At 40.3% G+C, this 24,708-nt stretch overlaps 3 protein-coding genes across 5 annotated transcripts; all 3 read right to left on the bottom strand.

Moving 5' to 3' along the window:
• Window positions 1–2,386: 2,386 nt before the first annotated feature.
• oacyl (O-acyltransferase like) lies at window positions 2,387–6,069 on the bottom strand. 2 transcript variants are annotated; one of them, XR_013305625.1, is made up of 15 exons: window positions 5,913–6,069; window positions 5,668–5,801; window positions 5,511–5,589; window positions 5,306–5,441; window positions 4,883–5,079; window positions 4,381–4,593; window positions 4,217–4,319; window positions 3,993–4,094; window positions 3,756–3,921; window positions 3,596–3,675; window positions 3,416–3,526; window positions 3,152–3,231; window positions 2,823–3,009; window positions 2,606–2,748; window positions 2,387–2,532 (listed from the first exon to the last, which is right to left on the bottom strand). XR_013305625.1 is itself a non-coding variant. In XM_077623186.1 (15 exons), the coding sequence occupies exons 1-15, from the start codon at window positions 6,067–6,069 to the stop codon at window positions 2,410–2,412; spliced, it is 2,055 nt and encodes a 684-aa protein (XP_077479312.1). In that variant the 3' UTR covers window positions 2,387–2,409. The 2 variants fall into 2 exon arrangements, 1 of the variants encoding a protein (XP_077479312.1); XM_077623186.1 differs by having other exon boundaries at window positions 3,108–3,231.
• Window positions 6,070–7,139: 1,070 nt separating this feature from the next.
• znf532 (zinc finger protein 532) lies at window positions 7,140–16,124 on the bottom strand. 2 transcript variants are annotated; one of them, XM_077623257.1, is made up of 9 exons: window positions 15,795–16,124; window positions 11,124–13,368; window positions 10,572–10,753; window positions 9,976–10,152; window positions 9,480–9,642; window positions 9,125–9,409; window positions 8,936–9,048; window positions 8,556–8,688; window positions 7,140–8,480 (listed from the first exon to the last, which is right to left on the bottom strand). In XM_077623257.1, the coding sequence occupies exons 2-9, from the start codon at window positions 13,335–13,337 to the stop codon at window positions 7,992–7,994; spliced, it is 3,756 nt and encodes a 1,251-aa protein (XP_077479383.1). In that variant the 5' UTR covers window positions 13,338–13,368; window positions 15,795–16,124; the 3' UTR covers window positions 7,140–7,991. The 2 variants fall into 2 exon arrangements, with proteins under 2 accessions (XP_077479383.1, XP_077479384.1); XM_077623258.1 differs by having other exon boundaries at window positions 8,568–8,688.
• Window positions 16,125–21,127: 5,003 nt separating this feature from the next.
• Window positions 21,128–23,701, bottom strand: rx3 (retinal homeobox gene 3). Its single transcript, XM_077623187.1, has 3 exons — window positions 23,401–23,701; window positions 22,428–22,675; window positions 21,128–21,587 (listed from the first exon to the last, which is right to left on the bottom strand). Exons 1-3 carry the CDS (start codon window positions 23,678–23,680, stop codon window positions 21,168–21,170), a joined length of 948 nt encoding a protein of 315 aa, XP_077479313.1. The 5' UTR covers window positions 23,681–23,701; the 3' UTR covers window positions 21,128–21,167.
• Between the last annotated feature and the right edge of the window lie 1,007 nt (window positions 23,702–24,708).

The raw sequence follows: 24,708 nt of genomic DNA, 5'->3' as shown, positions 1-24,708 counted from the left end.
CTAAATTAATATCTTGATAATTAGACTGTTTGTTTCAAAACTAAATCTGGCAAAGTTTCACATTACTACAACACATCACACAAAAGTCTCTGGAGATGACATTTAAACGGCAACTGGATAGGATTGGAAGTCCATCCATCACTCATGCAACAGTTCAAATCATTTGCCACTTGAAAGGCCCAGTGGAACATTCTGGAACCGACAACAAGCCTGTGGAATGGATTCAAGGCTAATAAAAAGGAATAGGCCGCAAAGTACGTACCTCTCTCATAGACGTACTTGACGATTTAAAGCTGTGATGCACCACTTGAGTGTCAACCCTCCTTCAAGTGGGTGAGGAGGGTCTATTTTTAGGCAACCCCCTACACCGTCACCGGCGCCTCACGAACGCAAAGTTACCTGATAGTGAGGACAAGTGTCGATGTTCAGCATTTAAAAGGCTTTTCTATATTTACAACGATTAGAGTCAGTGCTTTCGACGAACTGTTTTGGTTTGTTGACTTGCAGAAGAATGCAAAAACTGAATTTTGTTATATTTGCATCATCTCTTGGTATTTGGTTCTTCTGTTTATTGTTATGCCCAGAAAAGATTTTTTTCCACGATAAACATTTTTCTGTTTTCTCGAAGATGAAAGCACACAGTTGTCGCCAGTGTCAAAATTAGCTGAATTGAACAATCTTTTATTTTTTTCAATTCATGGCAGATGGATAATTAGATGTCACGTGATTGGACGTCTATTATCGTCAATGGTGCTGAAAGAGTAGAGAAACATTCACTTAAAAAATAAGTTTATCTGTATAACTGCAATTGGCTGACAACCAATCCAGGGTGTATCCAGATTAGCTCTAGCACCCTTGTGATCCTGGTGAGAATCAGTGGTTCAGAAGATAAATTAATGAATGAATATGTTGTTTGAAAAATGGGATTGACAAAAAAAAATTACAAAAAAGCCAAACAATAATAAAATAATTAAATAAAAGTCATTGTAATTTAAAAAACAATTAGTAAAGATTTAAAAAAAATGTGATCCAGTATAATTTTTTTTTTTTTTTTTTTTTAGGATATCAATATCAACTTAAAATTCTCATCTAAAATATTGTGAGAAAAGTAGGGGGGGGGGGGTACACAGTTAAACTTCATAGGTAAACTTCACCCTATCTTTCTGGCAACTATATGAATGGGAATGTTGATCAAAAAATAGAAGCTACACGTTCTGCAGCCATGCTCATACGAACATTTACACCATGTGCACTGATGTTGTGACGTGTTAGATTGGACTCATCCACTCGATGAGGCAGAGTGAGACAAGTGTCCTCTTACAACACGATGATATATTTTTACCCCGTGTTGTTGTCCAGCCTGTCATTTGCCCTCCTTACGAAACTCAACAACTCAGACAAGTGATGCGCATGTCCAAGGTATTCGTCTCTGCCGAGTTTCGTTGTTATGAGGAGAGTCATCTTAACTCATTGGCTGATATTGACGATGACAGACGTCTGATTCATTTAAACTGGGACGACTGACTCTGAATGCTCATCTTTCATTGCTATTCTTTCAATCCTCTTTATAACATCAATGGCAACCAATCCGTTACAATGAGTGCACAACGAAGGTTTAGTTTTTGCGGAACTATGAAGTCATGTCACAAGTAATCTTGGAAAATGTAATGTAGTGTTCCTTCAAAATCTTGAGTTATTAATCAAGAGTAATACCTATGTGCGTAGCTATACCTTTATGGCACAATTGAAAATGATTGAATGTCTACTGTTGGAATGTATTTTTTCAGATCTTTTTTTATGAATAACGGGAACTGGCATCACTACATCACAATGTTGTAAAATAAGTCAGCAATGTTTGGTAGTTAGGAACCGTGACCAGTTAAAAAAGGATTTATCTAAGTGGTGAGAATGGACGTCATCCACCACTTGTGACTTTCTGTCATGGAAGATGCAGTGAACAAATCAGAGATGCCAACATGCTCAATCGGATTACAGCAGTAAATCTCAGAGGAATTACTGCAACGTTAACTTCAAGGGGAAAGTCCAGAGCCAAGCTCCAGCTATTCTAAACCTTGGGATTAATTTATTGGCTGCCATTGATGGCGATAGAGGGATGGCAGCGAATGAACATTCTTTTGCTGCCAACCTTTTCAGTTCAAATGGATTTTGATGTAACTGGAATACTCCAGCGGATTATAAAAAAGACAATAATTAAATCATCTAATATTATTTGAAAGTGACAATGAAGAAAATACATTTAATCAAATTGTATGATTGGCAACAGGCTGAGTTGCTATTCCTGGTGGCCAACCAAACAACAAAAACAACCTTGCCGCAAAAATTGTGGATCGTTTATTTGCAGTTCAAAGCTTACATGACCAAACTCGTAAAGTCAATGTATGTCTCAAATCACTGTTGAACTGGCTCATCTTCCCATTTCCACTTGAGAAGAACGTAAGGCCTTTCGATCAGCACCGTCAAAACCACGCTTGTCCCCACCGTGAGTGCCACATGGCCCAGAAACAGGTACATCTAAAGAAGATTGCCATCCTACATAAATCCAGTACAACAGTGCCAGTCGCCAATTCTGCAGCCAAAAACTCACAAAGGTGATGTCTGTGTAGTGGATGGGCGTCTCTTGCAGGGCGATGTAGACCAGGATGAAAACAGGATGTATTAAATAGCACGCAAAACTGATTCTGGCCAGGGGGACCCACACAGAAAATGACAAGAACCTATTGATGAAGCCTACAAACAGACATCTAGATAGATTAATTTCATTTCTTTTTCTTTTGCTAACGACACGTGTATTTTTCTTCTACCTCCATAGCCATCCTCGCAGGCCAGGATGATCCAAGTGATGGTCAAAGCCCAGAGTGGCCTGTGCAGTCCTTGATAAAGCGCATGTGGCACGGATGGATGCACTGGGATGCCACGAAGGACGTAGGCTAGTCCTATCAACGCTGCCAAGATTAACAGACAACAGAACCAACCAAGCAGCGCCTGCCACTGAAGTACAAACACAAGGTAAGCATGTGAGCGTAACCGCAGAGACAACAATGTTAACTGGACTTTGTGCCTTTATTATTCTTGAGGATGGATTTAACCTTATGTTTTAAGAGTTGCCCTTTTCTAGTAGTCAGGTATATACCGGTTACGATTCCTATTAAAAATGGTCCGTATCTGGTGTGGGGCTTCACATAATAATATAGGACATAATTCTCGGACGTCCTGGGAATAAAAAAAAGAGAAATATTAGTACTGTACACTTGAGTGAAAATGATGGAACAGACTTTAAACCTAGCAACTGAATCGATGAAATCATTTTTTTTCTCCTTTTTAATCTGGCACTAGCAGTATGTAAACCTGTATGACTTTACAACATCAGAACCTATTCACCGTCTCTTGGGCTTACAGCGTAGATGGCTGGAAGACAGGGAGTTGCAGGAGTCCTGTTACTAGAGAGCCCGCTAAAGTGGTCATCAGCAGGAGGCCTCCTGCCACGGCAGCAAAGATACTTCTATTTCTGTTGGAGGATGTAGGAGATTGGTTAAGTGCTCTTGTTATCTTAAAATTGTCAAGAGATTGGACATACAATCTGTACAAATAGATCAATAGGGGTGTGGTGGCGTAACACTGGAAGTCCAAAGATAGGTACCACGTCCAAGGCACACACTGCAGAGAAGTTGGGTTCTTGTGAACAGCTGTTTCAATCTTGAAAATGCAAAACTTTAGCAGTTACTGTTCGACCTTACTATCTCATGAACTGGGAGTAGATTGCTCATCAGAAGCAAGTTCCCCCACCAGTATCTCTTGCAATCCATCAGGTTGTCTATGAATGGAAACCAGTAAGGACCACCGTGGACTAATGAGATAAAGCCAATAGTCAGACACATAACAAATATGTGCAGTGGCTGGACCCTGTCATAGAGAAAAAAAAACCTTCACATTCTTGTTTCATAATCATTTGTAACATGGCAGTGAGAGATAACCTTTTGAACCTCCTGAAGAGGAAGACCATCAAGAGACCCGGACTCAATTTATCTCCGGCTCCTTGGATGGACCCCAACAGAGACCTGGCGCTCAGTAGACCCCTGAAAGACAAAATGTTTTTGCATACCAATACTATGCTTGCATTGTACAAGTGGGATCTACGACTTGGCATGAACACCAAAGTTCTGACATTTCAGTTTTTGTAATGCAGCTGCAGTCTCACCCCAGCAGGAGGAAGGTGTCTACAGCCAGAAAAACTGGTCCACTTAGAGAAAACACATACAGGGGGCTTCGTTCTACTGTTTTCTTCCAGTCTTTGTAGTTATCTGCGAATTATATCATCATTTAAACAACTGAAAACAGAACCACGAGCCTTGCAATTCTCACCGAGGTTGTTTATCACAGGGAATTGTGCAGAATGTCCACACATGATCCACAGGAGGCTAAGGATCCGGATGCCGTTCAGGGAGGAGTAGCCGGTTGTGGGCAAACTTGAGGAAGTGGTAAAGATACCCTTGCTGGTTGTCTGGAGGGAAAAGGCTTGGAGGCACTGGTATATGCAGTTTTTGGGAAAATACCAAGATCCATTTCTGGTGCTGTCTGTGGGAGACATGACAGGATCACATTTTACTGAATTTGTCAAAGATTTTAGTCTGTTTTCTTCCCAAAATATGGGGCTGGCTAACTAGAGTATGTTTTTGTTGGTGACTGAGTTTTTGGGTGAGTTTTAACTTTATTTAGACAATACCCAAAAGAATCTTTGAATTTGTTCTGGACATGAACATGTTAGACGTGACACAAGCTTTCTTCGGCGCGTATGAAGGAAACACTGCGACTTATCAGATTCCATAATTCACATGACTTTGGAGGGTGCAGTCTTTGTACTTACTTGTTCCCTCTGTAATACCACCATTTACTTCACCACCCGTTGAACCGTTTGTCTTAAGTGTGCCGTACTGGTCAAAGCCAGCATCTAAAGAGATGGACTCTGTATTTGGCATCAAGGCTTGGTTCTGTTGCCATCTCATTGTTGCCGATAACAGGGTGGCGAGGAGTGGCAAAGCCAGCATTGTCAAACATACTAATCTACAATAGAAAGAAAGGATTAAGATTTGATTAAGGTCAAAAGTAGTGTTGCAGTACCCTATCTATCAAATCATTTTTCTTCAGTCAATTTAAATGACTGTATCACTAGTAGACGTCCAGTCCATTGGAAGTGGGAGGGTTGGCAGCAAATGACCTGAGCTGGGTGTCGGAAGCCCAAAAATTGTATCGGTGCAAGCGTTAGTTAAGTGTTGGTGGGTGTTCTTACATGCATGTGACATCCGATGCATCGGGGGTAACGGTATCTGATAAGCAGTGAGTCATAAACATCTCCTGAGTAGACTCATTAGTCAGAATCGAGGGTAACGGCAGGATGAGTGATGTGTGTCCGATTTTAAATGCATCTATTGAAAAGAGTATAAATACATCATAGTTATGAATGTAGAAGACAGTAGCTTTAAATGTATACTCACCGTAGATCACCAGCGTTTGCACTTCCTTTTCCTCACAAGAATCCGGGACACAGATGCCCACAAAGTACTGTATTGTTCCCTATGCATGAAATGAAAATTGGCTTTTTAATTCACTGCAAAGTTTTTACTTTCTGTAATTTGCATTATTCATCCTAACTTGCTTGAGGAACACTTGGCAGTACTGCCCAGAGAAAGAAGGACTGTGGGCAGAGCGGCACTGCTGAAGCAGACCAGGTCTGTTCGCATTGCCTCCTTCTACATTGCTACCCTGTTTCCCAAAAGCATCATACACTGCAATTAAATTGAAAAAAATGATAGTATTACAATACCTTATTCATTTCAAACGGATAAATTCAACTTACCACAAAAGCACAAATAAAATGAAACCAAAATACTACTTACTAAGAACTGCAAATTCCTGGGGCTTGTCTCGGTTCATTTCTACCAAGAAAGTATTGGTATCCATCGCACATTTTTTAGACACGTTCAGCGACTGCGTTGTCTTTAGGAGTACATTTAAACCCGCTAAAAGAAATAACCTCACCCAACCAAGGGCCATTCTAGAAGTAGCTGCATCTTTGACAGAATTGGGTATTTAAAGGGGGAGGGTTTCAAGAGCTACCTTGGCAAATGTAACACTTCCACACCTGGCTTTCCAGGGCAGGTGCGCAAAGGATTCGATTACGTGCGACATTGACGGAAATGATCTGGAGTGTCTCGACGTCATTGTGGGATTAACACGATTAACACCTTAGAATCACAAAAGTTGATTGTTGCTCAAGGTGTTTAATTTCCAAAACATTAGTGATCTATCATAATAGGTGCGTTGCGAATTTACTTTGAATTACTATAGCATAATTTTCCTACAAGACGACTCTCGTAAGAACCACAGAGTAATTAAGAAATGTTTTTACTCATTGTTTACAAATATTTATTGTACTTGTGAACCATGGTGACCTTGTGATGGCCCTATCTCCTTATCGTGTTGCTAACCATTGCCACCATGTTGCCATTTAAGATAAAAGTTAAAAGCTCAACAGCCATCATCTGTTTTTTTTGGCCTATTGCATTGGCTACCATAAAGGATTTCCAGTACATCATAGGTGATAGGCTATGTTCATATTTTCCGACATGCATAAAAAATATGTTTAAGTCTATGTTGTTGAAAGAGAGACTGCCTGCATAAGGGGGCGCATGGTAATACAAATGATAATACGTTTTTAAATAGTCAATTAAATATAGAGTCCTAAATAAAAGAAAGCACCAAAAGAGTAAGGCTTGAAAATTTGATTTACGACAAAAATGTAACAACTGTGATTATTACTTTTAACCATAAGATACATGCATGTTAATCAATTAGAAGTTAACTATAAATATTTGGGTTCAAAAGAGAGGAAAGAAAAAACATCTCACTAATTTTCTTGAGTTAAATTAGCAAACTAGTTCAAGCCTTTATGCTATTGGGTTCATTTAAATGCAAGAAGGGAAAAAAAAGAAAAGAACATTCAATTCAACTCTGACCACTAGAGAGAGTGCCTGCTCTAAAAACCCATGCACCCTGATTTCACCATTTATATTTTCAACAGATATTAAAATACAGTCATTTCCACAAAAGTTGGTAACATAATCTCTTTCTTTACTTTCACTTTTTATTGACAAATCAAATCTGCACTAAACTCCAGCATCCCAAATGTCTAAATACAAATCAGCAGCAACATTAGCAGCAACAAGACAACATTCAAACAGACTAGTTCTCACATGCAATTCAACAGCGAGAAACTAAAGTCTTAAAAAGTAGTTTACTTCTATCCAACAGCTTATTGATGTTTGCCCATTACACATTTCAAATCATGGCAGCAAGTTCTTCTTTAGTTGTTTTTTCAGTGTAATATTCAAGTTTTTATTCTCTCTAAATAGCAATAAACAAGAATGTTTGACCAAAAGGCTACTGTAAATCCACATACATACACAGGTATTTAATTATAAGAAAATGACAATAACACACATATGCTCTTGCCACCTTCCTTGTTTTGTCCTGTCTGGTTTGGTTATCTAAATACATTCCCGTTCAGTAAAATACAGTTGAGTTAATGCAGGGTAGTAGTGAAAACATTGTAGCGTAGACGGCGGAAAAAATAATTTATCCCCAAACCGATGTATAGAAAATATCAGTATTGTAAAATACCTGTGTTCACATGGAGACCGTCACAATAACATTACACTACAGCCATACAGTACATGATGTAGAACTAGCTCATCACGACAGTGAAAACCGTTTAAAATAAAATGCTCTCCTATTTAAATAAAATAAAAGTCTTTAGAAACATTTTTTTCCATTAAAAACAGAAATTGACTCTGTGAACAGTACCGGGACATAGTTTATACTGTATATATATTGCTGTCTTTTGTACATGTACAGTAGGACTATGAAAGTTGATTGCGAGACATAAGATGAAGACTTTTGGTTATCGTGGAATGGTTTCATTTCTCTGCTGAATTGAGTCTTTTGGCCTTGATAAACGCCATGCCGTGTGTCCTCATGTGCGTGTTCAGGTTTCCCTCAGTCTCAAACAGCTTCCCACACACTTTGCATTTAGTCTTTGGCGTCCCGTCATCGGTATCCACTGCAACGTCCGCTTGGTTCTCTCGCTGGTTCTCGTCGTCGTCCTTGCCCCTGAGTCGGTTGAGACCTTGGTCCTTCAGTCGGTGTACGATAAAAAGGTGTCGGGCCTTGGAACGGGGCGAAGTGTAGCACAGGCCGCACTCCTGGCATTGGTAGGACAAGCCGTCTGACTTGTGTTGGGGGATGTGCTTGCGGAAGGCGGGGACGTCCTCCGTGGTGAAGCCGCAAACGGTGCAGCGATGAACTTTGGGGATGTTCACCTTCAGTCTCTTCAATGGCTGCATGTCCAAAGTCCTGGAGTTTAACCCCAGAGACCCCTCTTCCTTCTTTCTTTTGGGGCTGACATTCTGTGAAAGACATTCCAAAAAAATATTAGGAGACACCAAAAAGGAGAGACATTAAAAAAAAATTCCGGGTGGTACCGATTTCTTAACTGGCAAATTGGGCCTGGTTTCGGAGGTTGCGGTCTTTTCTTCCGAGGTCCCGTGCACCAGCTGAATGTGCTGATCCAGCAGCGCCCTCTTGGTGAACGACTTGACGAGAGCTGGACATTGCCTGTTAAATTTTTTGTAAAAGTATCGTGACGTATCACCAAATCGAAATATTGTCATTCCCCTACTTTTATTTGCATGCAAGCTTGTCTTTACTGTCGATAATCCACATTCACTGTTGTCAATTGGTTTCAAGTAGGCTAATCTAGTCAGCAAGACTGCTTTCGCTAGACTTCTATAATTCAGTCCTTCATTCAAAATGCACAAATTGCATTTATATATATATTTTTTTACAATTAGCTTGTACTCACGGGCATGTGTAGACTTTGCGCACCCCCTTGTGTTTGAAGCGGTTGTGTCGGCAAAGACTGTGGGTAGAACTGAAGGACTTTTCGCACAGTTGGCATGGGTGCTTCTTCAGTTTCTAAAGTATGAGAGTATGAGGGTGACATAGCATAATTTCATGGCCAGATGATTCCTGAACGGTTTCAGACTTCTACCTTGCCATGTTCTCCTTTCATGTGAGCCACAAAGGGTTCCTTGGATGTGAAAATGAGGTTGCATTCGTTACATGTATACCCTGAACTATTGTTGTTCTTGAGTTCCCCCGATGTGCTTTTGTTTGGCGTTTTTAGCGATGTAGGTGCATCTTTAGTTTCGTTTCCACCCTCTTTGTTATTGTTGCTCGCACCATTATTGTTGGAATTTGTCGTCTTAATGCTGAGAGGGAGGTTGAGTCCAAAGGTTGGTGGACCTTCAATGATCTTCACAGTTCCATGGACGCTCTGGTGGCAAAGTTGCATACACTGAGTATCACGATTGAATTCATTTGTACATAAAATATTGAATTCCTACCTTTATGTGGTCCAGCATGAGCTGCTTTTTTGCATAGTGCAATGAGCAATCAGGGCATTTGAAGACAGGAACTTTATGATTGACAATATGCTGGTCAAAGTGTGAGGAGAGCAGAGACTGCAGGGTGAATACAGTATCACACATGGAACACTTGTATATAAGCCTGTTGAATGGAAGAAATACTTTTTAATTGCATGAAGTAATTTGTTACACCTCCAATGAGAAAACATTCAAGCTAAAGCTTTCCATATGGAACAATAACACCTATTAATCCACCCTGTCTAAAACCTACAAATCCTTCATCTGCCGAAGCAAAATTCAAATTTCCTTCGAATTAGTCGAGGCTCTCGGGTTGTAGTCGTCGCGGCAATTATTTTTTAAAAGGCCAATTTGTATGTCGACGATGAGGGGTGACATTTTCTCTCCGCAGATTCAATTTCAATGGAACATATGGCAAGTACTTTTCAGTGCTTTAGGGGCACTTTTCTTGACTCACTTGGGTTCGCCTGCTTTCAGTCCAGGATGTTGCGTGTTTGTGTGCGAGTGTGTTGCTGGGGCGGTCTTGAAGGCCATGGGACAAAGTGAGCATTTATAGAAGATCTCACTGTGTGTATTCTGGATGTGCGACTTCAGAGTTGCAACATCGGCGAAGATCACACTACAGTGGGTACAACTGATAATTGGAGAGAGAGCATAAATAGAATGTTAATGAGTTGATGAAAGTCAAACTTGGACAAAAAAAACAAACTGAACACGATTCTTTCAGTAACGTAAGACAACCACCAGTTAAAAACCAGTGGAAAAGTTTATCTTGTACTTATCTATCTAGTGATATGTCTGTTAACTGTGAAGTGGCTAAATGATAGACTTAAAGCTCCAAAATACCGATTTAGAGGTGTGAACATGATGTGAGAGAAATTGGTCTTTTGTTTTACTTGAAAATCTTGAAACTTTTTTAGGTCTTGACAATTCGAAGCAAAAAACAAAGCAATATATTCCTATTTTTTGTTCAGTCTAACAAGTTGTATTTAAAGACATCTGGCCTGCCGCCCAAAGACGAATGAAATATGATTCTGAATACAGGAGACTGACCGGTAGCCAACTTTACGGGTGTAATGTAGGCAGTTCTTGGTGAGGTGAGACTGGAAGTGGACAGAACGACAGCTGGCTCCACATTCAGGGCATGTGTATGGAGACTTTTGCTGGTGGATTCGTTGATGGCATAGAAAACTGCAGTGATTTGGGAGAAGCATCTGGCAGATGCTGCAAATTTTCTGATAGAACAGAGAAAGGAAAAGGGAGATCAAAATAATTGCAATGTTATCCAAGAAGTTTCCCTGCTTGAAATTGGACAAGCATTCATTCGCTGCCATAGCTGGATAACTTCTACCCATAAGTCATTTAAATTCATAGCAGAAGGATGATTGGATCATTTCAGAGCCATGTCGTTACTGTTATTGGCAGTGCTACAACACTACCAATAATAAAAGGCAAAAACGTTTACAACAGAAATAAATGTGTGTGGCAGCTGTAAAACTGTATTATTATATATATATTTTTTAGAAATGTCTCAGACATCTATGGTCTCTCGATAGCTAAAATTTCTGCAATATATCCTCTTTAAAAGCAGTACATGTGCCATACCTGCCCACTGGTCTCCATAACTTGTTGATAATGCGTTGCTAGCGAGCTGTCGTCCTGAAACGCTTCATTGCATTCTGAACACTTTAGGCTGTGCCTGCAGAGCTTTGATGCATCATCCTCTAAAGGCATGGCTGCTTCGATAGGAGCGCTGCTTGGAACTGAAATCACCCCACTTTGGGCCCCGCCACTTGGAACTTTTCCCGTTAGAACGGGTAATGCCTGCGTAGCACATTCTGAGACGATGCCTTCTGCGTTGATGGTTGCTCCAGAAAAGGGCCACGTCGGTATCATCTGGTCGGCAGGGATGGGTTTTAAGATTAAATGTGAGCACTGCATGACCACCCCTTTGTCCTTGTGGCCTCTGGCATGAGAGAGAAGGCTGCATTTGTTGTAGAATACCAGACTCTTTGAACAGTGGTTGCAAGTAACCTCAATCCGCACACTTCGACGTTCGTAGTGTTGGGTCAGGCTCTTCTCAAGAGCAAAGGAATCACCGCACTCCAGGCACTTGTAGCCACGAGAGGGAATGGAAATGCAGGCCGCGGTTGGCGGGGAAAGGTTTGGGACGTACACGGGGATGGGATTTATGCTGCTCAAGACTTTATTAAAAGCGTCAACTACAGAGCTATGGGAGCTGGAGAAGACTTGAACTCTGGACTGTTTCTTTGAAGACTGTCTGGTTAGAAACCCTTGCTGTTTTGGTGATTGCTTGGTGGTGGACATTGGTTTTTGGAGACCATTGCCCTTGGAGGACACATTCTTAGTGAGAAGATTAAGATGACTAAAATTGATTGCCTTTGGTAGTAGTTTGGCTTTAGCCAGACTGGAAGCAGGGACCATGACAGTCTGTTGCTGCATTGAATTTGCCGCTTTAAGGATGGCACTACCGGCACTTTGTACCGAGGCAGCTGGAATGACGGTTGCTTTGACTGTGGTGTTATTCGACAGCTTCAGGTTAATGACTTGGGAACCGGCCGTCTTTACAGCGGACACTGGCAGGAAGGCTGTGGCGACTGGTTTAATGGTCATCTGCTTAGTTATTTCAATTGATGGTCCTCCGCGGGTCGGAACAACAGTAGTTGGCAAAGAGGCAATTGCAGATGAAAGAAATGCGCCACTGGTAGCCTTGACTGTCACGCCATTGGCAATATGTTCATCTTGAGTTGCCCTGTCAAGATCCAAGTCTGGGACCACTCGTGTGACTGTGTGCTTGATCTGTCCGGAAGAGGTCTTGATTGTTTTTATCCTGACTTTTGGAATAACTGGTGTGTCGTCAGTGGCGCTACTCTCACTATGAACGCTGGAGGGACTATCCGGTGGTCCCGATAGTAGGCGCTTGGCGATCTCCAAGGCTGATTCCTGCTCACGTTTCTTTCCCGGTTCTCTGGAATTTTCATTGTCACGGTTCGAGCCCGCCTGTGAAATAGGAGAATCTAAAATGTAGTCGGCAAGGCTTTCCTTTTTAGTGCTAAGTGCGGCAATCGCTGCAATGCAAGAGAGTTTTGCAGAGGTCTTTGACTGGATTTGGCATGTTTGCACATTATTCTCCTTGCAATGTGAAGAAGGAAGTGTTTCCGTGGGTTCTTCTGGGAACAACCTCGATTGAGTGGTGCTGTTGAAAATGGAGCTTTCAAGAGTGATATTTTCATTGTTATTCTGATCCGGTTTGAAGTCCTTTGCTTCGGATTTTAAAAGGTTTTTCACAGAGGAAGGATGTTTAGATTGATGTTTCTCTTTTTTGGTGGCGGATTTTACAAATGGCTGTCCAATCTTGTTGATATTTGGATCACCAACTCGAATCTTCTCCTCTTCCAGCTCCTCTCTAATGAAGAATGGACTAAATTCATTATAGGTTGAGGCCTGTTTACAAACTGTCAGTTCATTCCATCCATTTTTGACATAGTCACCACCCATGGGAGTCGAGAAACCATTTTCAAGTTTATTGCCAAGTAAAGAATGAGCTATGGGGTGGAACTGCAGGTCCTTGCCAGAAAGGGTTCCATCATGCTGACTTGAATCCATATTTCGAATATTCTTGACTATGACGCTCACACCGACATCGTCGTTGGTTGTCGACCCACATTTTGCTTGCTTGACTGTGCTGTCGTGCTCATCTTGCAGGCCAGCTTCAATAGCAGCTTTAGGATCTACCATGTCGGGGATATCGAAAGCCGCAAGGAGGTCCTCAAAGTCTGGTGTCTTCATATCGGCCATGTTTTTATCCCTGCTCTATTATGGAGCTATCCTATAAGTGGCAGAAAATACATTAATTGGAGTCAATCACCTGATCATCACAGTGTGTTGGTAAAGCTCATTCTTTGACACAAACAACATTCTTTAAGAGAGATTTCGACAGGAAAACCATGTTGCCTGATAATTCCCCCAAATCAAAACAATTTAGTCTCAATATCATTTTTGTTATATAACCAACACCTTTATACTGTTAAGACCAACTAACCACACTAGATCATTCGATTGTTTTTCATCAATGAGAAAATATGCAATAGAAGGCAAAACATGAGACTGGATTGAAATGTGGACAATAGTTGCAATGAAATATACCTCAAATGAATTTTGCTGTAATTTTTCATCTCCCAAAAATGGTCAAACTCATAAGGAAGCATGTTTATGGGTGAATTTATTGACACAAGTACAGGACTTGTTGAAACTAATAATAGAAAAATCTCTATTGCGGTTTCCCAGTACAAGTATAAGAAAGTCAGCCATCAAAATAATCTGAGTACACACCATTTTAATTCATCCTCAATCGTCCTCACTCATTTTTCAAAGTGGAATATTTAATGCATGTATGTGTCATGCTTGTTGTAGACAAAAGGAAGATCACGTGTGTGGCTAGCCTGGCACAATCGATTTCAATCAATTTCTGATGGCCACAATCTGCATGCACAGATTTATTTGCCCTCAGATTCTTTCATAATCCAAACAATAGGGAGATATGTCAGAGAGCGGGTGGAGGGAATGGCTGACGAGCGATGAAAGAAGATGAAAATGGCTGCTGCAGCAGAAAGAGAGGCCTGGTGGGAGCAGCAAGCCAGAGCCGCTTTCTGCTGAAAATCAATGTTGATACACATGAAAATGAAAATTAAATAACGTAAATAATAACCTCTTTCGGCACCCCTGCCAAATCACGTCAACACACACTGAGATCATCATCACCGTCATTTGAGTAAAAAGAGTAGTCATACAAACATGCAAGAAAAATCATCTACTTCTCACCCCCTCGCTTCGTTCCTCTTGAGCCACTAGCCAACCTTCGTCCTTTCATTTTTTCCCATCCTGCAACAAACATACTCACTCCCACTGCTAACCCTTAAACAGCCATGCACCCCACCCTGGCAATGACAACAGCAACAACAACAACAACAAAAATCCTGCCTCTCTTCACGGAAGGCCCAGAAGCCAGGGTCAGGTTACATCCAGAGCTGTGCTGGTGGTCCTGGGAAAAAAAATCCTCTCATCCAGCACACAGACATACAAACAAGACATAGATCATCCCTTATGTGTGTGTGTGTGTTTATGTGTGTGTGTGTCTGTGTCTGGGCTGCAGATTCACAGACTTCCAGGCAGCCTCCCCTCCTCTGCCCCCTTCCCAAATCTCCCTGCTCCCTTTTCCACGAGTCTTTGCCGCATAGCGAACTGCTGCAGGCTTGACACTTGTTCCGTGGCAGCCGGTGGTCGAGATGCAAAAGTCTGCCATTGGATTACTGCGGAATAGCGCCTATATCTCTTAGAAGACACACACACACACACACAGTATTGTTCCCTTTCGCTCAGTGTCTGCCTCAAACTGGTTTAAGCTAGTTCTGCTCCCTTGACATAAAGCCCAAAGCTGCAGTGCGGCCTCAGGAGCACACAGGCAACAGACAGGATGCTCTACTCTTGGGACCTTTTCTTCCCTGTTTATGCGTTATGGAAATGCAGATAAAGATTGTCCGGATCCGACACGTTTTATGGCCAGTGAATGAATAAATATGCAGTATTAAACCTGTAAACCAGACGACATAAGTCACATTTTTTTCGTAGTTTGGCTGGGCCTGCGACTTATACTCAGATGCGACTTATGTGGGTTTTTTTCCAGGCTTACAGCCTTAAAAAGACTGCTAGTCGTGCCCTCTGTGATATTGAAGATGCGGACTTAAATGGATTTGGTATTGAGATTGAAAGTTTGGTAAACAAGTGTTGTTGTCAAGTATGGATATTGGAATGGCAGTGGAAGGAAGGAACAATACTTCAAGGATTGGTATACAATAAAGTACTTCAATGAAGGTTTCATCAAACCATCCCATCATTCAAATAGCCGAAAACCTAAGCGTCGTCACCCGTCAAGTAAAAACACTGTGCATCCACGTACCACGTAGTTTTCCTCTCAGTCGCCCAAAAACGGCAGGATGACAATATATGTGGTATGCATGCGCCGACCTGTACATTAAAGAAAAGCTGGCACGAGCATGCATTGGGTGTCCTTTCACCCTCTACCAACCTTAGACCTCTGAGATACCAATACATGGTGGCCCAGTCAAACACTGCTTATCCATGCCCCTACCTATCCTATATTGCTACCAATCAGATGCCATCGCTCCACACGTGCCCCACGGATACATGCATTTTTGTAAACATGCAAATACAAATATATAACTAAACATTGCATACCAAGTTAGATCTTCCCCCCACATTGGAAAATGATGTCTTCCTCTCGAGGCCTCAGCACCTGCCTTGGTGTCTTACCCAGCCATTCCAGCCTCCATCTTCTTCCCCTTCTCCCCTCCCCCCCTCCTCCCACTCTGCTTGACTGATTCCCTCCCATTCCGGGCCTCGTTTCCGCCTTCGGCTGCCGCCGCCACCGCCGCCACCTTCGCGGGCATTCATGAAGGGAAGGATAGAGATAGGGGTGGGGGGTGTTCGTTCAGCAGGCGAATCAGGCCTTTTGTCTTTGTCGTTGAAGGGGGGTGTTGGTGGGGATGGTGGGGAAGGGACTCTCCACTCTGGCTCTGGAGCAGCAGCTGGTGCAGAGGAAGAAGAGAGAGAGAGGGAGGCAGATGGAGGTGGGGGAGACGGGAGTGAAATAAATAACCAAGGAATGTCTAATAAGAGTGCCACTACCAGCTCCGCTTTTATGTTCTAATAGACCTTTAGCATTGCATTGTATTTGTAGGGTGGAGGTAGCCCTATGGTCAATTTTTCATTAGTCCTCCTACAGTCATAAAACAAAGTGGCTCGGTACTCGATGAGGTTGGCACCCTGCCTGGATACTTTTCTGGACAGGGATTTGGTTCTTAAAGGTTTTCAGTACCACTCTCCTTTCGTTTTCATATTTGTGTCCGTATGGGGATGCATGGTGAAAACGCAATTTCCAAACGATGAAAATGCCAATGGCTGTCCCTCTTTAGGCCTTGCTTATCAGTCCTTGTTGCACTTGACAGCCTTGTACATCTTCCAGCATTTATTGTGTGATCGGGGGTAGGATGGATGTATTTTTAAGGCGACACATATCTTCACATTTAACAAGGCTGTATGTGCAATTCACTTCAGTGAATGGAAAGGCCCGAATAGTCTTTCCTGCCCTTCGATGTTATGACATAGCAGTGCAGAGGAGACCACACAGTACTGCTCCCCTCCCCCAATGTAGTGTGACGTCATGTTTCCCTTGATACAAGGGTATTATGCTCTGTAATATATTACAAGAACAATTCAATGCTTCTGATATTCATCTTTTCTCTAACCACCTTGCACGACAATGCTTGGTTTGAGCTTTCCTTTTGTCTCACTCCAAATGGGATCATTTCCACACATTATTTATTATTTTGTGCACGGCCTGAGCTGTTATATTTATACTATAACTGGTTTTGCACATTTTTGCACCCAGTCTTTCTTTAGCGCTTTATGCTATAAGCCTATTTTTACACCTATTTTCTTCTAGTGTAAGACTTGTAGGCCTATACATTTGATTTTAAATGGTAAGGCTTTAAAATTGATAGTCAATGTCCTTTGTGTTCAAGAACTGAAGGATGTAAATACAAAATATGATGCCAGTTATGCGCTCTCATAAACTCTGGATAAACCCTAAAATGTGGGTTTTTTCAATGGACAATTTAGGAATCACATAGGTAAAAATAGCTTTAACAGGTATTTGAGTCATAATTAGATAAAGATCAACAATAAAAGCCTCAAAGAGAAAGTCACTATGAAAATCCAACCGTTCTTGTATTTACATTGCTGTCCTTAAATTGGAAAAATTGTGAATTGTGTTTCTCAGTTTGCAAGGCTTCTAACTGATGCACATTGGTGCATGCCATCCTTTTTTACTCTTTCATTTCAAACATGCAAAAAATAAATAAAATAAAATGACATTTATGTCAGCAGACATCCCAAGTTCCAAAAAATTTCAGGGAGATATAAATCAACCATTTAACCTTATATATGCAAACCTAACAACACTTATTTTAACAATTATTAAATATATCCACCCTCACACAACTCTAAATGATTCTTTTGCTTTTTCCAGTCTTAACAGTTGAACGTGCACAGCAGGTTTTAATGATAAAATAAATCAAGAAACAAGCATTTTGCAGTGGCTTGGCTTGCTAAAGTTGTACAACATTGCCGCCTAGTGTAAAATTTGGCTATTTAGGTTAGCCCCTGTTTTAGTTTTGCAATATTTGGTAAATCACAGCAACAGGGTTGCACTGCTTAATAAGACAAACAAGAAAATTTCTCCAAATAAGGAAAGAAAATACTGTTTTTAACGTTGTTTATTCAAATAAATGTTTAGATTTGTTTCAGGACAAGCATATTCATTTAGACAAATGCGTGTTGTAGAATTTAGCATTTGGGTGTTCTAAAATTTTATGGATGTGACAAAATGTCTTCCAATTCTTTTTTTTTTAATTGTACAATCACAGACAACAAAATCGGCACGGTATGTTTCTGTCCAAATCTAAACATACGGGACAAGCCTAAGAAAAAAAACAACTATTAACCAATCAATCCCATTCCATTTCTGGAATGACCTTTTTATATTCCCAGACAAGCAAAGCAGTTCAGTTGCAGTCTATGCAATTTCAGGCAGAAAGAGAAATTATTTGTATTGAAAATTTAAATGTAAAACACCCGGCACTGACGCCCAGCCGCTTCAGAAGGGGCGTCTAATTTTCCCTCAAAGATCATGTTGATTAACAGCAGGGATCAAAATCCAACAGTTTCCAATGTCTGACCTTTACTGAACATGGGCAGGGGAGCCTGCTTTTTGTGGCTGCTTTTAATCATTTAGTTTTTTCACTCTCTTGCAGTCCCTCTTGGGAAGATGGATGGACGCAATCGACATTGGGCAGTCGGTAAGTAAAATATCCCTTTTTTGATGATTATTAGCATTTGAATGACCACAAAAAAGACCGTAGAGTCATTTAATGCCTTTTAAAGGTTTATGTACATGGAAATGACAATAAAGGAATTGAATACTATAGTAGAATCTAAAATGTTCGAGGTGCTCAGAGACGATTCAGTAGTTGAATAAGAGAAATTGAAATATATTTCAACATATGATAGGATATGATGACTGTCAGCAAAGTATAAAATTAGATGAAAAGACAACGAGAAAGAAGTGAATAATACACTCAAATATTCATGTCACAAAAAATTGAGTAAGAAATTAAAATATTGGTTGCAAATATAATTGACTGGAGAAAAACTGTATTGACAATGTGAAAACACAGAAGAAGAAAATTCAGGGAATATTATAAATTTACCCATTCTCATCGTTATTCTTGCAATTACCAATTTCAGGACATTTGCTGGGAAAGACGAGAATGGATGGAAGATTCAACCCCCCCTCCCCAAACTCTTTTTAGCAAGATAAGATGAAACTTCAGTGCCAAAAACTGAACATTCCATCAACAATCACCAAATAATCCAGGAGAGGTTAGTCCTTGAGCTTTATTTGACCTTTTTAGAATGCCATAAGCGCATAGATATCAGACCATCATTTTGCATTAGGAAGAGCTCCATCTGAATTCATATGTATTTTAACACAATTTTCATCTGGTTGAAAACTGAAACTAATAGAACTATCCAGTTATGATCAAGATTTTGACAGTGGCTCTCAGAGGATATTTTGATTTCCCTCTCATTTTAACATGATTCAGTATCAGGTATGTGCATGGTATAAAAAAACATTCCTTCAAAAGGCTATAGTATATGTAGTATGGTGCACTCACTTAGATTAATTTTCTTACCCAATAGATGGCGCTAACACTCCGTTTTAAAGTGTTGAGTGAAAAAATGAGGTCGTTTTGTTTTAAATTTGGCATTATTTATGGTCACTGTAGACCTAAATTTTAATTAAAACTGACCAATATAATTAGTTCTTTTAAAAGCAGATTTTTTGCACTTGTAGTGGTTTTATTTCTCTATTAAAAGTCGAAGGGATCATTAACAATCATAAATGAAACTATTTTTTTAAACGATATCGTTAAGATAAATCACTAAGAGAGAATATTTCCTTGTTTCCTCTTTAGTTTGTTTTTAAATGAAGAAATATTCAGTTATTTTCATTTTTTTCAAGAAAGACCAAAATATCTCAATATTAAATGACATTTTTTCTATTTAAAATAAAATGTAAAAAGAAAATGAGGGAAAACTAAAAGATACATAAGACAATATTTATTCTTTTTTATTGTATATTGTAACATTGTCTCATCTCACTTGCATACAAACACCCCCAACACACACACACAGACACACACTTACTTACACAGCATGTATAAAACAGTGGGGTACACAATGATGGGGTCGGTGTTTGGGCCCCTTTGAGTTTGCAGACAATAGCGAGCACTAATTGCAACAAGTTAGTTGCACATGTCGTCCCTCTTAAGGTCAAAAGGAAAAGTTTCCTCTTGTGTACTCATCCCTCATTTGCTTCACGGTTTATTGGTGAACAAAGGGACAACAAGCCACTTTCACCCCATGATTACGCCTCTAATCCCACCAGACCACAGGATAACGTTTACGGGAGTTAATGAGGAGGAAACAAGTTATTCTCTGAGAGTCCAGGAGGAAGTCAGCCAGGTTAAGCTGGTTTAGGTGTACTACTTCCTCCAAGAAAGACACTCAATGTTTATTTATTATTTGCTTCAGGGGACTGTGAAAAGCCAATATTGGTGCATTTGGCCAAAAGAAGCTAAATTTTTCTTTTTTGTGAATCATCAAATTAGAAATGTTATTTGTCTTGAAATAAGTTAAAGATTAGTTTTTGCATTAGTCCTTCAATTTGTTGTTATCATGGTATGCCACCACTAAGGGGCCTTTCTCTGCTCACTTTCATATTAATGCACGTCAAAATATTTTCTTTCCACGTGGGTTACTGGGTTGTTGTTGCACGATATTGCAGATTAATTTTTCTCTTTTATTACAGTGTTTTCCTGCTTCTATTTTATTTTGCATTTAAATCCATTGTCCACAATTGCATGGCATATGAATGTCAACCAAACGCATCATTTTGTCATTAGTTGAAGCAAAAAAAAACAGGATATTAAATAGGATTGTTTCCCCAGTTTTGGGCGTTGGATTTGAGCAAGTACACCAACACATAGACACACTATTCCCATGCATGTATTCTTTATCCTCTACGATAAAAACCTAATGTGACTTTGGTGTAGTGTCCCCTGGTGACCAAAACGTGCACATAATTGGACTGTTTTCATTCTAAGCATGGGTTCCCAATATCAAATTCTACAACTTCATTGTTGTTTTGGTTTTACTTATAAGTTTATTGTCTTGAAAATATTCACATTAGATGGATTTTATACGGAAGAAGAAACAGAATAAGTTTTCTGTACATGTAAAAGAGTCAAATAAATAATGCCTGTTGCAACATGTAAAAATGAGAGGGAATGAAGAGAAATCTGAAAAGTATGAAAACATTTTGACAGTTTATGCCTGTCGGGCTGTTGCCATAGCAGCGCCGGCTTTCCAATCCCAACTGTTTTCCAATCCAAACTGTTTTCCCCAAATAAGCAGAAGCCGCATCCATCACCACGTCTTGCCAATAGACTGAATGTGTTCTTTGGCCTTCATCCTCAACGAGGCAATGCTGGAGTTCCTGGGGTCTGACGAGCACTGGTAAGCCGACAACGGCGCCGGGCACACGGAGCCCATCCGGGGCATGTGAGAGGGGTGCCCCAGGGTGGGCACGTTGAGAAAGGAAGATGGCACGGAAGGGGGAGGCGAGGCAGAGAAGGCTCCGCCACCCATGAACCCTGGGAGCGACTGAAGGCTGGCGGAGGCCCCAATGGGGGTGGTGAACCAGGGGTCCAGCTGCAGCCCCGTGGCCACGGTGGGGCGGCCGAAGGAGAGCAAGGAGGAGGCTGCCGTGCTCTCCTGGAGCTTGATGGAACTCACTTCCAGCTTCTCTTGTCGACGCCACTTGGCCCTACGGTTCTGGAACCAAACCTGAGGGCAAAGATGATCCAACTTTATTTGACATCCACAAGGTAAGACCTGACAAAATATACAATGCATTTCCTTATCCAACACAACATCATTTTACATCTGCAAAAAAAGTTCTTTGTTCTAATACTATATACGTATATATCTATTTAGTTTTATTTCTGTGCTTTATTGCATTATCATTCAAAGTGTATTATTTACAATTTTAGCCTACTATTGCACTTTGGATTTCTCACCTGTCTGTCTTGGTTCAATGATAATAATGTTGTACAGTAGTCAGCAGTGATATTTTTAACCTTGTAAAATTGAGGTTACAAAAATATCGACAATAACTTTTTAAAAAAATGGTACTGTCTTTTAAGTGATGGGCTGCCACGTGAATTGCACATCTATCGCTGTCAATGGCAAACAATATTAGTTATTGTTTTAAATTAACATTGTATTAATTCATACATTTATTTATAATCATAAAAATAACATAAAAATACAATAAATAGGAATGGCTGAAACAAATAATCGCAGCTATTTCAACAATATTTATATGGCCAAAAATGGGTACTTTCCCCATAAAGGGTTAAAACTTTCTAAAAAGCTGTCCAGTGTAGCGACTCTCCCTGAACGTTTTAAAAATAGAAATATCAATCAGTAATAAAATATATATTTTTCTGCAGTTGAAAATATCAATATTCCATGTCATTATCAATCATTTAGGTGCCATGGTTATTTATTTCCTGCGTGCATCAAATTGCTATGCATGATTTAAAAAAATTTAAAAAATCCCTGTACGTTTTTTAACTTTCATTGAAAGATGAAAGAAAGAAAAATGCAGTTTGCTTTCCACACCTGAACTCGAACTTCTGGAAGGTTGACTTTGAGGGCCAGCTCCTCTCGACTGTACACGTCCGGGTAGTGCGACTTTTCGAAAGCTCGCTCGAGTTCGTGCAGCTGGAAAGTGGTGAAAGTGGTCCGGTTTCGCCGATGCTTTTTCTTGGGGTTCTCGTCGTCCGATAACTTGCAACCCTCTCGTTCGGGGGAATCGGGACACGGAGCGTCCCCCAAACCCAAACCCAAACCGGCACCGTCAGTGGCAGCTGCACGATTGCATGAGAAAAAAAAGAGTTCAGTTATTCATTCTTGTTTTTTTAAATGTTTATATGAGCTCTAAAACAAGGGAATCTTTATCATTTATCGCAAAAATTAAGGCCATCAGTCTATGTGCTAGTAAAACAAAAAGAAATAAAATAAGATCCGATTTAAAGTGGACATGCCTAAATTGTAGTTTTGAACTAAATCGAAATCCTTTGGGGAAAGTGTCTAGTGATGATAATAATAATAATAATAACAAAAAGTAATGATGAACTCATGAAGATCTGGCATCCACATATTGCCACATAATAACATTTTGGATAGAAGTGTGGCCAATTGCCAAAATGTTATAGACGGGTGTCTTATTTATTTATAGATTTATCATTATCAATCATCATTTTTACCCGTAGCTTCATGAATAAATACAAATTCAAGTGCATGAAATGCCAATAAAAACAAAATGAAAAGGATTACACTGAATAGAAACAGCAATACATTCTGTTTATTGATGTTTTTGAACGAAATAAATGAAATAGATTTTAATTTAAACGCATTATTTAAGTGGGACGTCTTGCTTTAAATGTTCGACTCTCTGAAATAACTTGGAAGTATACTAAGGAGAATTACCAATTTCATGTAACAATGCCAAACTACTTTTAAATCAACCCAAACTAAATCCAGCGCAACAAATGAAACAAACGCATGTAAAGCAAATTCCAAAGCAAATTACCGTCCAAACTTTCTGCAAAGCGACTTTTGTGTCCGACTTGGACGTTGCGCTCCTCCGCGTCTTTGCCCCCAACCTCGACCGGCGGGCTGCAGTCGCTCGATTTGTGGAACAGGAGGTCCTCCTTAAAGCCCAGGATGGCCTCGATACTGTGCACCGTGCCCGGGTGGTGGTGCTGCTGGTTGACGAGGGCGCGCGCCGAGGGGGTCTGCAGTCGCTCCTCCATCATCATCATTGTCAGCATCCTCTTCCTCCTCTGGGAAGGTGGTCCAAGCAGCCACATGGGTCGGCAGGGACTGACACAAATGGGATGGATGTCTTCTCGCCTGGAGCATCTTCGCTTTTTAAACTCAAGCCCCCCCCACCACCACAACCCACACACCCACCCACACACCCTTCACCCCACCTGCTTGCTTTTCGACGTCACGGGGAGGGGATGCAAATATGCAGCAGTGCATGTGTAAAACCTACTTACATCAATCTTAAAACCATCTTTCCACTCCTCCAGATGTCATGTTCATGTCCGTCTGAGAGGAGGGAAAAAGAAGAAAGATTAGGCTCGCAGATTAAGGTACAACAAAATCATAATTATACGATTTCTTGCCAGGATTGCCAGCTTAATATTTAATCAAAATGTGCAAATATTGTTGCCAAACTGAATGGCAATCTTATTGGTTGGTTTTTGGTGGCCGACCTCCTTCAGACATAATATATATAAATATTTTATACATAAATATTTTTATATATATATATATATATATATATATATATATATATATATATATATATATATATATATATATATATATATATATAAGATGGTAAACTCCTTATATAAATAGTGTATCTTGGTGGATTTTTTTTACTCATTGACTGCCATTGACAGCAATAGACGTCCAATCCATTTCACCCCCACTTTAAATTGATTGGACATCACCTAGTGATAAAGTAATGGGTGGAAGTGTGCAACTTAGACAGAGGAAGAAAAAAAATCATTTTTTTTTCAATAATTGGCTGCCATTGACAGCAGCAGAAGTGTAATGCATTTGGCTGCAGTGAATAATTAAGTGTAATAGTTGTGTAGTAAAGTTGTCAGTCACTACTAACTCAACTAATTGCGAATTATGATTATAATATACTAACAGCATTTGTCTGCATTTCAGTGGCAACGGGGATCGAGTGGTTTGCGCGTCAGCCTCACAGTACTGAGGTCAAGGATTCGATCCTAGGTGAGTCCTCACTGTGTGAAGTTTGCATGTTCTCCCCATCGTTTATGGGTTTTCTCTGGGTACTCTAGTTTCCTCCCAAGTC

Source organism: Stigmatopora argus, chromosome 16 (genome assembly GCF_051989625.1).
Source record: "Stigmatopora argus isolate UIUO_Sarg chromosome 16, RoL_Sarg_1.0, whole genome shotgun sequence".
Classification (NCBI taxonomy): Eukaryota; Metazoa; Chordata; class Actinopteri; order Syngnathiformes; family Syngnathidae; genus Stigmatopora; species Stigmatopora argus.
Note: the sequence above shows the minus strand (reverse complement) of the source record. Positions and strands in the feature narration are given on the sequence as shown.

Excerpts from the sequence above, each read along its gene's own strand:
- oacyl (XM_077623186.1), bottom strand. The coding sequence starts at position 6,069 with ATGGCCCTTGGTTGGGTGAGGTTATTTCTTTTAGCGGGTTTAAATGTA. Across the intron at positions 5,442-5,510 it reads GCAAACGCTGGTGATCTACG|ATGCATTTAAAATCGGACAC; the intron begins GTGAGTATACAT and ends TCTTTTCAATAG. Across the intron at positions 3,232-3,415 it reads GTCTTCCAGCCATCTACGCT|GACGTCCGAGAATTATGTCC; the intron begins GTAAGCCCAAGA and ends TTTTATTCCCAG.
- znf532 (XM_077623257.1), bottom strand. The coding sequence starts at position 13,337 with ATGGCCGATATGAAGACACCAGACTTTGAGGACCTCCTTGCGGCTTTC. Across the intron at positions 10,153-10,571 it reads ACCCGTAAAGTTGGCTACCG|TTGTACCCACTGTAGTGTGA; the intron begins GTCAGTCTCCTG and ends TCCAATTATCAG. Across the intron at positions 9,643-9,975 it reads CTGAAAGCAGGCGAACCCAA|GCTTATATACAAGTGTTCCA; the intron begins GTGAGTCAAGAA and ends TCCATTCAACAG.
- rx3 (XM_077623187.1), bottom strand. The coding sequence starts at position 23,680 with ATGTGGCTGCTTGGACCACCTTCCCAGAGGAGGAAGAGGATGCTGACA. Across the intron at positions 22,676-23,400 it reads CTTTGCAGAAAGTTTGGACG|CTGCCACTGACGGTGCCGGT; the intron begins GTAATTTGCTTT and ends GCAATCGTGCAG. Across the intron at positions 21,588-22,427 it reads TTCCAGAAGTTCGAGTTCAG|GTTTGGTTCCAGAACCGTAG; the intron begins GTGTGGAAAGCA and ends CTTTGCCCTCAG.